Source organism: Talpa europaea (genome assembly GCF_964194135.1).
Source record: "Talpa europaea genome assembly, chromosome: 4".
In the NCBI taxonomy this organism is placed as follows: Eukaryota; Metazoa; Chordata; class Mammalia; order Eulipotyphla; family Talpidae; genus Talpa; species Talpa europaea.
The window spans coordinates 95,543,222-95,557,859 of record NC_140070.1 but is presented as its reverse complement, the minus strand read 5'-3'; the positions used below and the strand labels follow the sequence as shown (position 1 = coordinate 95,557,859).

Here is a 14,638-nt window from a genome sequence, read left to right as displayed (position 1 = left end):
CGCTTTCCAGCCCACAGTGTGTGTTAGACGATCCTGTGGAGTCTCCACCTATGCCCCGCCCCCGCAGGCCACACCAGGCGACGCCCCGCCCCACCCCGCCCACGCCCCCGCGCCCCGCCCCCGCCTCCAGACTCCAGACTCCACCTCCTCTCCCCTTCGTGGGTGTCTCCACTTGGTCTCGCCCAGCTCCGCCTCTCCCAGGTCCTCCCTCCCCGTCCCAAGATGGCTGCGCTGCTGCGGAGCCCGGAGCCGTGGAACCGCGTGACGATCCCTAAAGCTGGAAGCTGCAGCGCGGTGACCGTACCGGACCCCGACGCGGCCCTCGGTGAGCCCGGCGCGGGGCAGACCTTCCCGGGGGGGGGGGGGGGGACGCCCTCCGCACGTGGAGCCGGGGGCGGGGCTTCCTGAGCCCAGGACGTGCTGGGCGGGGGCGCCGCTGGGGGCCGAGGGGGCTTTGAGTTGGCGACCTTGACTAGCCCCCTGTGCACACCGCAGGGCCCGGCAGGTGCAGTGCAGGCCCTAAACCCAGGCCGCGCCAGGGGATGGAGAGGGGCGGACGCAGCTGTTGTCGGGGAAAGGGCGGCCTGGGACATCAGGAGCTTGCTTGACCCCTCAATCTGGGGAGGCACTTTAGCACCATGAATTTAAACTGTAATCTTTCTGGGCCTCCGGCGCCTTATCTGTAAAAGGGGGTTAATGCACCCTAGCATCAGCGGATTGTTGGGATGATCATATTACTGTTTTGCTGCCGACTAGCGGCAATATTATCCTTTTTTACAGTTTACAGATTAATCTTCCATTCTCCTCTATTCAGAAATTCCGTAAGTTTCCTGTTAGGCATTGAAATTCATCAACCCACTCCCCAGTCCTGGGGCATCCCATTCTGATCTCTGTTAATTGGGAGAATAGAAGGTTCTACGCTTTGTGTAGATGCTAGTGCTATGCCATAGGCAACACATTAACTTCATTCTCTACTTCCCAGCTCTTCTGACAAGGAAACAACTTTCTGCCGAGCACCGGCTCTTCAGTCAGCCATTCATCAGATTTTATAATTTCTAATTGTCATGGTAGTTGCTCAGTTCTGAACAATTTTTGTTTTAAAAGTGGTACCCAAGTGCAGTACCATTGCCTTTTAAGAGTATGAATTTATAGGTTCTGCCGTTGTGTATACACTTGCACCATCTTCAGGGTACTCAAGGTTTGTACATTAAATAAAAGGCTGCAAGGTATTCATATAAAAGATTATTAAAATCGTGATAGGATGTGAGGTAGAGCTATACATTTAATGGATGTTCTCAGTAATTTCTGGCTTTATATTATCTGTCACCGTTTTCCAAGTCACATACTTAGAATCATTTTGTGCTTGCAGTGGATGCTGCTTGTCATTTCGTTCTTTTAACGTAAAGAAAATGCTTCTTCGGTATCTTTTCACCATAATGTACTTAATGTTGAAATCTCTTGTTAAGTCTTATTATCTCTGCTTTAGACCTTTGCATTGCAACTGTTATTAAAGAATGCTGTCTCCTTACACAATTGCTGAAGAGTCCAACCTTAGATGCAGAAACAGATGTGTTATGTGCGCTCCTGTACAGCAATCACAACAGAATGGGCCGCCACAAGCCCCATTTGGCCCTCAAACAGGTAAGGAGGAAGCCCTGTGTTTAAGACTTAACATGTTCACTTGATGAAAATGGAGTTCACACTGCCCTTTAACAGTTTGTCATTTATGGAAATCTCAGTAAATTACTTGTGATTCATAGGTCTCTAGCACACTGTTATATGTGCATTTTTTTCCTGAAAACATTTCAAAAGATAATTTAGAAAGGAAATTCCTTTTAATTCTTTCCAAGTTTTATTTCTAGTGGGTAATGTTTTGAAATTTTCTTCACTATATGCAATCTATATTAAAGTTATTTTGTCTGGTTTAAGATAGAGTGTTTTTATCAAAACAAAGTATTCAACTAAGAAGAAATTTCCTTAACATAGTTAAAATCCTAAAACAAAACAAAAAACCCACCAAAGTTGTTATTTAGTGTGGGGTATATAAACTGTTAATCTATTAGCACAGTGGTATACGACAAGTTGTAAAGTGATACCATGTGATTTTGGAGTCTAAAACACCAGAGTAGAGTCTTCTAATCTGGGTTCCTTATAGGCTTATTCATTCATTTTATTAATTTTTCAAGAATTTTTTGACACTTTCTATGTGCCAGGCCCTGCAATGGTACTGGATATACAGGGGGTGGAAAAAGACAGTCTCTGACAGTACAGATTTATGCTCTCTGATCAATTTTTCCACTCCCTTTACTTAAGGTAAAAAGGACAAAGATTTCTTCATTAAGGGAAGATCTGGACTCATGGTCTTTCTCTAAGTTTTCTTCTCTGGGCTAGCTTTTATCTACTTCTTTGTGTTTTACCCCAAAAACAAATATCTCTTTGATCCAATGTATTTCTTCTGATTTCTAGGTGAGAAAAATTAGGTAGTTTGTTCTCTGGTTAAGTGTAAAGGCTTAGTGTTTGTACACCAGGCACTATTCTAAAGCCCTTTACAGACCTGTGAGGTACATACTGTTATTACTGTCATTTTACCCAGAGAGATACTAAGGTTTGGAGGAGGTATGTTACTTTCCTGAGATGGTAGAACTAGTAAATGGTAGAGCTAAAATGAGAAGCATGGCAGTCTGTGTCCTTTTAGGTAGCTATTCAGTACGTTAATCATTAAAAACTTTCCCTGCCTAGTCTAGTCCTTTTTAGTTCTGGCTGCATCTCCTGTTTTCAGATTTTGTCTGCTTTTATTTGTCTTGCTAGCCTATCTAGTCTTTATGATAGTCTAGCACATACTGTATACCAAAGCCAGGTTATTAATCCTGAAACATAACTTTGATTTTTTAATGTTTCTCCATTGTCTTCTGAATAAAGACCAAACCTCTGAGCTTAGCTTACAAGATCCTCCGAGATCTGACCTGTTTAGCTTTCCTTAACTCAGGCTCCTCTTATTTTCATATATTTGTAATCTAGACCAGCCAGAACTCTTCACAAGTCCTTCTGTTCACCTCATTTATTCCTTTCTCTGAGCCTTTACTCACTTGTTCCTATATATTCACAATGTCCAGCCTGTTAAAAGCATTATTAGCTGTTAATAGCCTCTCAGTCCCATTTTAAACCTTCTTGGCAATGATAAAATTTCTCAAGGGTACTGAGTGTCTGTTATTGATGAACTCCTTTTAAGTTGCATTTTTCTGGTGCTTAGTAAAGGTCAACTCCTCTTTTTACAATTCTTAGCTATTTTGCCTTCCCTTCTGCTTCTCTGATGGCATTTAATATAGTCGTCTCCACTGTGGTGCAGTTACTTGTTACATGTTATATGTTCCTTGCCAGTTGGGCTGCTTAGAGCAGGGAGCATGTTTATTACCACTACTACCGCCTAATATATGCTTAACATGTCACATTTACAGAGAATTGCATCTACTTCTAAGATTTATTTTTTCTATTTTTCACTTGAGGTATTGGAATTAGTCTTCTAACATTCCATAGTCTGGATTCCTCTTCTGTTATTATTCTTTGAATATATGAAGACTGTTCTTAATGTTCTTTGGTGTTCTTTTTGCTTAAATTTTCAAGTTTTTTTCCCGTTTTGTTTTTTAAACTGTAGCTGTGTTTCCAGGGTGCTTTGCTATTTGTCAGTACTTCTCTCAAAGGATGGTGTCCCAAACAATAGGAGACTACCCCAGAAAATTTAAGGATTTTGCTGCCATTGTTTTGAAAACTATGCTTTTAAGGTAGAATCCATAACTTTGGATTAATTTTTAGTAGTATATATGTAGCTCTGGCAAGATAGTATCTTCACTAATGTCAGTCCCCAGCCAGGTCTTTACATCCTTCAAAGTCTGGTTGCAGGTCTGGCATGCCCTTTGTGTGGTATTTTCTAGTTCTGTAAAATCTTACACCATTTTCTATAATAGATGATTTTTTTTTTTTAAGATTTATTTATTTATACAAGAACCGGGGTACAGGCAAGACTTGCAGGAGGGTGAGAGGATTCACCAGAGATAGAGCAGGGAGCAGAACAGACAAACTGACGAAATACACTGCTGAGGGGAGCAGCGGGCGAGACAGGAGAGGTCTGCCATGCCATGTGGGACCCTCGCCGGCTGGCCGGGATGGAACCGGCGCTGCAGAGGCTGCGGACAGCTTCACAGCGCAGCGCTCAACCACCTGCGCCACCAGGGGAGGCCCTATAATAAATGATTCTTAAAATTTTTCCTGTAGTTTTTTGATGACAAATGTTTCTTCAGCACTCTACTAAACCCTGAGTTACAGTGGTAGACAAAATAGACATATTTGAACCTCACAGAGTTTAGAGCTGGGAGGAGAAAGAAAGCCAATCGGTCATCAGTTGAAGGTCAGATGATGATAAGTGCTATGGAGAACTAGAAAGCAGGGAAGTGGGGAGTGCTGAGGGGATTGCAATTTTAAATTGGGATGTCTATTATTAAATTAGTTAAATAAATTATATCTGTTATATTTTTGTCTTTATTTTACTGCTAGATTTTTTTAGCACCTAGAAATTGAGAAGTGTTTTATATATCATTTTATTTCCCAGTATGCTTTGCATGTGGTAGGTTTTCAAGATACATTTGTAAAGTGAAGTCTATCACTTTCCTCAGCTCTGGCACTTACAGACCATTGAAATTCAATAGTTAATAATTTAATATCTTTTAAAAATAGTTTCTCTATTAAAAATCTTGTTGCTTCCGAAAAATTATAATCTTAAGCATAATCTTATACTTTGGTCCTCTTTACAGTATCAAGCTTGTCCTGGTGTATAGTAAATTCTTAGGCATAACCTGTCTTTAGAAATTTGGTTGGGTACATTTCAGATACTCTAATCAGCAGCAGTTGCTTCTGGGCTATGGATTTCTTTATCCTTAAAAAAATAAGGTATTCTATAGTTGTCAGTGTATTTCCTTACTTGGAAATTTTGGATTTCTTTTCTTTCATGGTCACATCAGTGGCCTTATATATACATGTGAGTTTGAGCTGTTCTTCCCCTTTCAGGTTGAACAATGTTTAAAACGTTTGAAAAACATGAATTTGAAGGGTTCGATTCAAGATCTGTTTGAGTTGTTTTCTTCCAAGTAAGTGGTCCAGTTGCTTTCTCATGGGCTGGCTACTCAAGTGTCTTGCTGTGATCTCCCTTTGGACTTTTCTTGGTGTTGGAATATAGTCAATTACACTTCAACTGTACAAATTGCATTTTAATGAGGGGCATCTATTATTTCAAAATCTCCCTCTGTTGGTTTGTGGGACTGGCATGACATTGAAATTTGGGTTGTGATAGATTGTATTGAAACGATAGTATCAATGAGCTTCGGTGAGCCATTATTGAACATAACTTCCTCCACTTTGAGCTTAAAGCAAGTCTGCACTTTAAAACTGCTATATAAATGCTTTATAGTTAAGAATGAAAATAATATACTTTTCTATTTTCATCCAGTTCTGAAAATCCGCCTTTAACTACCAAAGCATGTGCCATTCCCAGCCAACCAGTGGTGGAATTGGTGTTGATGAAGGTTTTGGGAGCCTGCAAATTGTTACTTCGTTTGTTGGACTGTTGCTGCAAGACATTTCTGTATCCTTGTATCAACTTATATGCCTTCTTCTAAACTACAGTTATTTAGTAGTATATCTGTTTGAAAACTAGGGGTTCTGTAGGAGTTATAACTTGTAAGAATTCCTAAGATTTTTACTTTCTGTCTTTCTTTTCCCAGGAGATAGACAGAACCTGATACAACCAGTGCCAGACACTGCCTGGCTCTAGCATGTAGTATCCTAAGGGCATCAGCAGAGAGAAATTCTTAATCTTAGAAACGAAAGCTTGGAAATTAAATTTAATAATGAGAGCTGTAGCAGAGTATTACTTTGTTAATTTCCATGATTTAAATAGGACATGTTTTAGCTTTTATTTCTTCCGAGAGAATTACTTTTATTTCCAAACTGTTTCTTTCATAAATGTGGCTTATAAAACCCAAATTACTTTCTGTTTTCCAATTTTAACTTGATTCTCCAGCTTGACAGTGAAACATCTAGGCCTACAAGAATTCATTATTTTAAACCTTGTGATGGTTGGGTTGGTGAGCAGGTTATGGTATGTATGTACATACCTTTGAAGTACTTCATTTCTTTTTTCATCAAACTCAGCGTAGGCTTCTCAATAGTAGTTTTCACATAGGATGCTGAAGGTATGGGAGTTCTGCCAAGTGTTGACGGCTAGATTTTAAATCTGAAGCCATGAGATCACACTACACAGCTAAGCAAATGAATTCCTAGGATTAGCAATTGGTGTTCTTGGGCATTCTGTATCATTTGATTCTTTCTGCCACTACATTTCTAATTTTTTAAGGGCTGTCACCCTTAGGTGCTCTAGATTTCTTCCACCTGAAATACCACTGCTTTTTGAGGCATAATTGATATAAATCATGTCAGTAATAATTACAAATTATTTCCTTCCCATGCATTTCTCAATATATACTGTAAAACTTAGTTGATGGATAACTGAATGTGAAATCTGCTCTTATTTATAAGGAGCCCTGTTAAGGGTGTCTTAAACAGTTGGATTAATTCTAATTTGAATAAAAACAAAACAATAGAAAATGCTCTCCTCTTTGGAGATTAAAAACTTTGCTTTGATGTCTTAACCTGGACATTGCAAGTACTATTTCCAGCCATCTTCTTTTTTATTCTTATTTTCAGTTGGAGATAATGTTAAGTGTAATTACTAATCATACTATTTTAAAATGTCAAAGCTTCATTATTTTTTATTATAGTTTTAATTTTTGCTGACTGCAACAATAAAACATACTTATTTTAAGAAATTTAAAAAATGTAGAAGAAAATTTTAAGAAGCTAAAGTTAAATATCACCACCTAGATAAAACTGCACTTAAGATTTTGATGCATATCCTTTGAGGTTTTGTCCATGTAGTACTTTGGGCTGAACAATTTTGCCTATTTGCAAATATATGCTATACCGTTTTTTATCTAAGTGGCAGAGCTCAGTGAAATCTGTTGTGGTTATTATGTAACCTGAAGATTGTAAAATACTGGCTAATTCATGAACTCTTTATTTCTTTCTCTTAGGGTTCTCTACAAAGGTGTTTTAAGAAGACTGGTTTCTTTATATGAGCCATTATTTAGATTGCTTCAAGCAGTCTCTGAGATTCAACCAACACCTTATTTCAAAGATTTTACCTTTCCTTCTGACATTACTGAATTTTTAGGACAGCCGTATTTTGAGATCTTTATGAAAAAATTGCCTACAGCTTTTGTAGCTAAAGGAGTAACTAAATTGTTAAACAAACTGTTTTTAACAAAAGAGCAATCACCAAAGTTCAGTGAAGAAACTTTACTTAGAATTTCCAAAAAAACCAATAAGCAAAAGAAGATCAATATACAGAATAATGTGGATCTTGGACAGCCAGTGAAAAACAGGAAAATCTTCAAAGGTAATTTCCTTTGCTACAGTACATACTCTGATTTAAAAAAAAAATTGTTGAAATTATAATTATTGTATAGAAAGAAATTGAGCATCTCCTTTCTTAATTTTAACCCACGTTGATTATAGAGATATAATACTTTTAAGCTCAAGCATTCAAAGTTGCTTGTTTCAGTTATTTCATAGTTCTTTAACTGCTTTCAATTGCTTTCTTTTGTAGTAATTTGGCAAGAAATGTTGTTATGCACTTAAAATTTGAAAATACTATGGCTAAAGTTTTTGATCTATCTTTACAGAAGCATCATCAAAATTTGACGTGAGGGCTTTCTGCACACAGCTGAAACACAAAGCTATTCAGGTTTGTCGGGCTTATTTTAATAAAGTTTATAATTTCTGCTTGTCGAGTGGATGCCATTTACCAAGGGCAGAGATTGAGTATCCCCAGCTTCTAAGCTTTAGTTTTGTAGTTTGAGCTTCTGAGTGTACAGGAACACCCCCAGAATTTGAGTGCACACAGATAATTCAGTTAGTAGAGTGCCTCCAGGAACACTGTACCAAGAATTTAGTTTCACTATGATTGTGAAGACACCAGAGGATCTATCACAGGTGTGGACTGTGCTGCAGCTTAAAGTGTGGGGCTACGCAGTCAGACAGAAATGGTTTGAGCCTTGGCAGTTTTGTACAGTGAGCTTAAAAGTTTTCCTTCTTTTAAGAACTGATTTTCAAATTTCGATAGCTTTTCTCTATTGTCAATGTGAATTCAATATATTTTTTTCATATTTCAGGAGACCAACTTGGAGTTTAAATGTTCTCCATCCAAACTAAAGGCAAGCAAACATTCTTCTCGGAAAGTGATAGACATTCACTGTGTCAAAAAATTTGTGAAAAGATTCCGAGAGGCTGAGACATTCACACAACTTTCTGAAGAAATCCAAATGGCGATTCTGTGGTGCAGAAACAAAAAACTCAAGGTGCAGGCCATCTTTCTGGGTAACAAACTTCTTAAAAGTAACCGGTTTAAGCATGTGGAAGCTCAAGGCTATAGGTAAGTGTATTACAAAAAGTATGTTCCTTTACTTTTTCTGTTGACATTTAGATTAAAAGTACATAAATTCAAGTCAGCTTTCTTTAAAATAGGATGTCTATGACCTAGAGGGGCTAAAAATGGGATCTGTTGAAACTGCAATTTTATTTGCTCTTTTGTTGGGCACAGATAGGTCACTGGGAGGAAGGAAATTTGGATAATTTGACTTACTGTCACTCTTCAGCATTCCATCCATTCATTCAGAAAGTATTAGTAATGTCTGATATCTGAGCCTGGGGATACAAGAGTACATCAGGCAGAGTTAATCCACATGGAGATCTTGCTCTGGTAGGAGATGGCCATTCTGCTCACAGCTTCAGTACAATGATGAAGGGATATGAGCAGAAGCAAAAGATGCCTACTTCCCTATGAAGGCATATACCAGACAGGGGTTAGGGCCAGGTAATGTTCTTCCACAGGAGCTACGCTTGTGTATGTATATTTATTTCTTCCATTTCTTGTTGATTCTTAACCTTCATAGAACTGTTTAGGGATGGTTATCTTTGTGAACCAGTATTGTAGTACATGAAGCTAGATACTTCAGGGTTTTATATTTTTATTGAAAAATGCTAGGTCATTTCAGATACAAATGGCTATAAAGATCCTTATTTTTCCTTCACAAAAGTGGTCATTCTGAGCAATTATGTATCCTTCAAGAAATTATTCTGTGCATCAAAAAAATTTCTTATCTCTATAAACATATTTAGGGCTTTATAGTGCTTACCATGAATCACTTTCTTCAGCTATTTAAAACACATTGAATTTTCTTTTAAAAATTATGGAAAAGGTATTTCCATTTTAGTAAGAAATTTGATATATAATAGGGTTTTTTTTTTTTTTTATAGAGGCATGTTTTCTTTCTTTATTTGTTTGTTTGTTTATACATGCACTGGGTACAGTCAGAAGCGCGGGAGGGTGAGAGAATTCACCAGAGGCAGAGCGGGGAGCAGAGCAGGCAGAAGGACTGAAGTACACTGCTGAGGGGAGCAGCGGGCGGCAGGAGAGGTCTGCACGCCATGCGGGACCCTCCTCCGGTGGCCGGGAAGCAGCCGGGGATCGAACCGGCGCCGCAGAGGCCGCGGGCAGCTTCGCAACCCAGCGCTCAACCGCTGCGCCACCGGGGAGGCCCTATAATAGGGTTTTAAAGCAAGTTTTGATGAAAAAACAAAACAAAACTGTGGGACTGGTAGGTATTCCTGAGGAATGGATTGCTGGAAGATTCTTTACATTGGGTTACCCTAAAAAGCCTGTAGGTATCTAAAAGGAATGTTACCTATTCTAGGATGGAAACTCAGCCCAAGAAAGAGAGAATTGTTCAAGATTGAGTTCAAGTCAATAGATAAGGTGGTTAGTAAGGGTAACAAACTGGCGTTTATCAGTTTGGTTAAACATTTATTTTGTATCCCATGAAGTATACTGTTCTTTCAAACTCCCTGTATTTGTAGTACATTTTAAATTTACTTAAATGCTGTAACTCTGTCAGGTAGATAGTACTCTCATTTTATAAATGAGGAAATGGAGGATTTTGCTCAGGGTGTTAGAGTTGTAGATTTAGATCTCAGAATGTTTAATTTCAGTTGGGAGGTACCCTTAACCCACTTCAAAGTCACTGCTATCATAAGACAGGAAAATGGCTTGGAAACAGATTATGACTTACTGCATCATAACGCGTTTCTTCAATGTCAGGAAGGGGGCAGGGACAGGAAGTACAGACCTGTGATCATCTTTTGAAATCTATCAATGTAGCATTTAGCCAGGCACTAATATACCTGTAATGGTGTACCCTATTCAGAAGCAAAACATATAAAATTGTCTCTATTTGAATTCTGAATTCCCAAGCTTGAAGGTGATGTAAATCATAAATCACAATTAGAGTAGCTAAAGGCTGTCAGTTTAATCTGTCATTCCTATACAGACTCCCTCTTCACTTTTATTCCTTTTTCCATAACTATTCACTTTTATTCCTTTTTCTTTTTATTTCCTGCTACAACACAGAGTTGATGGATGAATAAATTCTGGCAGATTTTTCTGTTTGTGATTCATCTCCCAGTTCCACCACTTAAATTATGATGATTAGCATCTGTCAGGTAGAAGGTTTGGTGCTAAATGGTGGCAATATCTCACCATTCAGCTACCTTGCTAGGTAGTTATAGGAGCTACATTATTTGGGAACATAATGAGGACACATCTGCCTAAGATTATACGAGAGGTAAGTATACTTTGTAAACAGATCTGGTTCGAAGCTTCAATTTCTTTATTCTTTTGCTAGTATTCTGTGGTTGTACACAAGCATTGGACTTGCAGATAAATTGTGTATTTTCCTGTTGGAAGTTGGTAGAAAGGAGACAAATTAAATTTTTTAAATGTTTTTCCTATCCCTTAATCTCAGATTTTCCTTTCTCCACTCTTTAGTTTGCCAAAGAAACTAGAGTGCATAAAAACATCTATTTGCAACTGCTTTCTTCGTGGCTCACATATCAAAATTTCAAAGCATCATCTGAGACAAAGATCACAGAATAAGTTTTTACTGAGACAGAGGAAACCACAGAGAAAGCTGCAGTCGACTCTTTTAAAGGAAATTCAGCAGTCCTCTCAAGGGACTCGGAGTGCTACAGATAAAAGGGAACGGAGACTCTCTTACCGTGCAGTTCATAGAACTGCTCTTTACACGGACAGTAAGCAACTCTTGAGTAGCCGGGTTTCAGATCCTGTCATACAAACTAAGGAGAAACAAATTCATGAAAATCTTACAGGAAACAATGAAAATGAAGCTGACTCATGGACGATGCAAATCAGTAAACATAATACACCAACCTCCAAAAAGGAAAGAGATGACATTGATGATATTTTTGCTTTAATGGGTGTTTAGACTCTTAATGTGTGAGACTGCTATGTGATTAACAAACTGGTCCAGTGTTCTGCTGTTTTAAGTAGAACTACTGAGATATGAAAAGGTCTGATGTACCTCTTGGATTCAGAGAGGAGCTGTTACAGTGCACATTGTACAACAGTTCAGTAAACTTTCATAGTAGCTTTGTATTATTTTGACAAGTATTTTTCTATTGTTAAGTTTTGACTATGATTTTGTGCCAGGTATTAAGATGAAAATGTACCCTTTTCTGCTCTTCAGAAGCAGATGTGACTCCTTAAGACTGGTAGGTTCCTGAAAAACTTGAGTATTTTTATGATTTATAGGGAACCAAACCTAAATAATTAATCTACAAGAATGTATTCTGTGAATAAAGGTAAATGGGTATTGCAATGGGGAGTAGCAAGTTTAAAAGTTTACTCTGGCCTTACTGATTGCATTGTAGATTGTCTACCTCTGAACACAGGAACTTCTAATGCTTGTGCCGTTTTGCTTGTATCACAGAATCAATTGTCAAAGGACTCAAAAGTTTTGCCACTAATTATATTACCAGGGACTGGTCCCGCCATTATTTCACTTCTTTTGTTCACCATCTCTCATAGGAAGGCCTATTAATACACTTTTGGAATTCACTGAAAGGTTTTGTTTGTTTGAATGCTAGTGATTGATTCCAAACAAACTTTTTTCCAAAAAGTATATTGTACATGGAATACAACAAGACAACAAAATAAAAGGTGAGAAAATTAAATGAACAAATAAGTGATTATACAAAATAGATCCAGGAATGAGACTAAACACAAATTTATAATTTGGTGCTGATACTAGCTAGCATTTGATATTTGTATGTTGCTCAAACAGCTGCTGAGAAATCTTAAACACATTTTAAAATTTAAAGAAGTGAAGTTTTCAGTATCTCTCAAATATTTTAGCTTACCAGCATTAGGTTACTAAGTTTCTATTTGTTAAGTAGGTTATAGCCTTAAGTTTTATTTTATATATAGATTCATAGACAAAGTGCCCTGGTATCTGCTGTATCCTTTTCCTTGCCCATTCTATCTTTTTATTTCTTCATTCTTTATCTGGCCTTTCTCTGTCTCATATCTACACATCACCTATACCAATAGCTCTCAAACTATGAATCACCCAATGGGTTGTTTAAAAATACAGACTTGGGCCTCCCCGGTGGCGCAGCGGTTGAGCGCTGGGTTGCAAAGCTGGCCACAGCCTCTGCAGCATCGGTTCAATCCCTGGCTGCTCCCCGGCCACCGGAGGAGGGTCCCACATGGCATGCAGACTTCTCCTGCCACCCGCTGCTCCCCTCAGCAGTGTACTTTGGTCCTTCTGCCTGCTCTGCTCCCCGCTCTGGCACTGGTGAATGCTCTCACCCTCCTGCGCTTCTGACTGTACCCAGTGGTTGTATAAATAAATAAATAAATCTTAAAAAAAAAAAAAAAAAAAACCACACAGACTCCTAGTCCTGCAGAGTTTAATAAATACAACCGGGGATAGGGCCAGGAATCTACATTTTTTTTTAAAAGGAGCTCAGGTTGTTGGGTACAAGTAGTCCACAGTGTAGTGAAATGTTGGTTTGGTTTCCTTTCCTGAAGTGTAGCTGATTTAATTAATTCTGATTGACTCAGTTCTTAATCAAGCTTTTTACTATTTATATTTATTCCAGCTTCTACTAGGTAGTAGTCTCTACTTACTGTGTTGAAATGTGGGTTATACCAAGGAGATCTCATTTATGACAAGCCTTGAAATAGCCATAAACTTAATTCCCTTTGCTTATTTCCTGGGAACTGTCTATATTCACATGCCTACTGTTGTAAATGGCCTTCTTTCTTATGAGACTTCATGTCCCAATTTTGATTCACAAGGCAAAGGTAATAAAATGATCCCTTGGAATTAAAGATTTAAGTTTCAGCCTTGTTTCTGTTTCTATTTGCATGTGAACCAATAAGCTAGCTAGTTCTTCTGGTATTTGCTCCATCACTTGAAGTGGCACAATTGTTCAAGAATCAAACTTTTACAAATAAAAGACTAGAGATCTCTCACTGGAAAAATCACAGTGGTAAACCTGGACTGGATAAGTTTAGTATTTATTTTCCACTTCAGTATTGTTCTTCTGGAGTAACTTTTTTTCATTTTTCTCCATTTCCTGACCTTATAAATCTGGGAAAAATGGTAAAAGGCTTCATACACAAAATGATAATTTATAATGTAGAATTCTCTATCAGTTCATTTATCCAAACAACTTAAATTCAAATGTTACATATTTTTAAGTGAAATGTAAAATATACAAAAGCATAGTTTTACCTAGTAGATTCAAAATTGTCGGTGTCATCACAGTGAATACCAATTTTATCACTTTTGGTGGCACTGGAACACTCAGGTCATTTATGAGAATAGAACGGTGAGATCTTCCATGTTTTATTACTTCAAATCCTCTTGGTCTTTCTTCAGGCCCTTCTGTGGCAACCAGATTTAAGTAGGACTGGGCAGTTAACTGCATCTTATCCCTTGCTCCAAGGACCTCCCTTGTCCTGCTTCCTGGCATCTGGCAAGCTATAGGAGCCATTTTGTATTCAGACAGGTACAATTTGGAAGAGGTATAGGGCCATCCTTGACTCCCTTCAAAGACAATTCAGTGGCACATTTTATAAGGCTAAGAAGGCCCCTTGAGATCAGCACTACTGCCAATGTGGTGTCTTGATACATCCGTGGTTGGCTTTTCTTCTGTTTTATTTCCCTACCATGTCTGTTCCTTGGGATCACTTCCAAAATTAATCACCACATACAATTTTTTGTCTTGGATTCTGCTTTTAGAAAAATCAGAGCTAAAACAAGTAGTAACACTGTCAAGCAGAGATGATTTCTAAGGCAATTTCTAAGGCATATATTTTACTTTGTGAATGCTTATATAAAGTCCCTTTTTTTGTTTAAAACACTGCTGCTTAGAGTAGACCAGTGTTATCAACTGGAAAACAACTGAAAATATATTAAAAAATTAAATTTTCTGAAAAAGCTACAGCGTTGTTTTAGTCTTAATTTTCTATACATGGCTATTGCTATAACCTTTCAAAATTCTACCTTAGTTTGAAAAGATAAGTCACTTACATGAATAGGTCAATAGCATCCTTATAAAAATCTTTTCTATTAACTTTAATCCAAATGAACACTTTTACTTTCCC

The 14,638-nt window shown here is 38.0% G+C and overlaps 1 protein-coding gene across 4 annotated transcripts; it reads left to right on the top strand.

Annotated features, from left to right (window-relative positions):
• Positions 1-222: 222 nt before the first annotated feature.
• On the top strand, positions 223-11,447 carry RMP64 (ribonuclease MRP subunit p64; the record flags this gene model as incomplete). Of its 4 annotated transcripts, XM_084231911.1 has the most annotated exons (9): positions 223-325; positions 1,487-1,641; positions 5,059-5,138; positions 5,498-5,632; positions 6,071-6,148; positions 7,140-7,504; positions 7,791-7,852; positions 8,280-8,539; positions 10,991-11,447. In XM_084231911.1, the coding sequence occupies 9 exons, from the start codon at positions 223-225 to the stop codon at positions 11,445-11,447; spliced, it is 1,695 nt and encodes a 564-aa protein (XP_084088037.1). The 4 variants fall into 4 exon arrangements, with proteins under 4 accessions (XP_084088037.1, XP_084088038.1, XP_084088039.1 ...); XM_084231912.1 differs by lacking the exons at positions 5,498-5,632; positions 6,071-6,148; XM_084231913.1 differs by lacking the exons at positions 223-325; positions 1,487-1,641 and having other exon boundaries at positions 5,089-5,138; positions 5,543-5,632.
• Between the last annotated feature and the right edge of the window lie 3,191 nt (positions 11,448-14,638).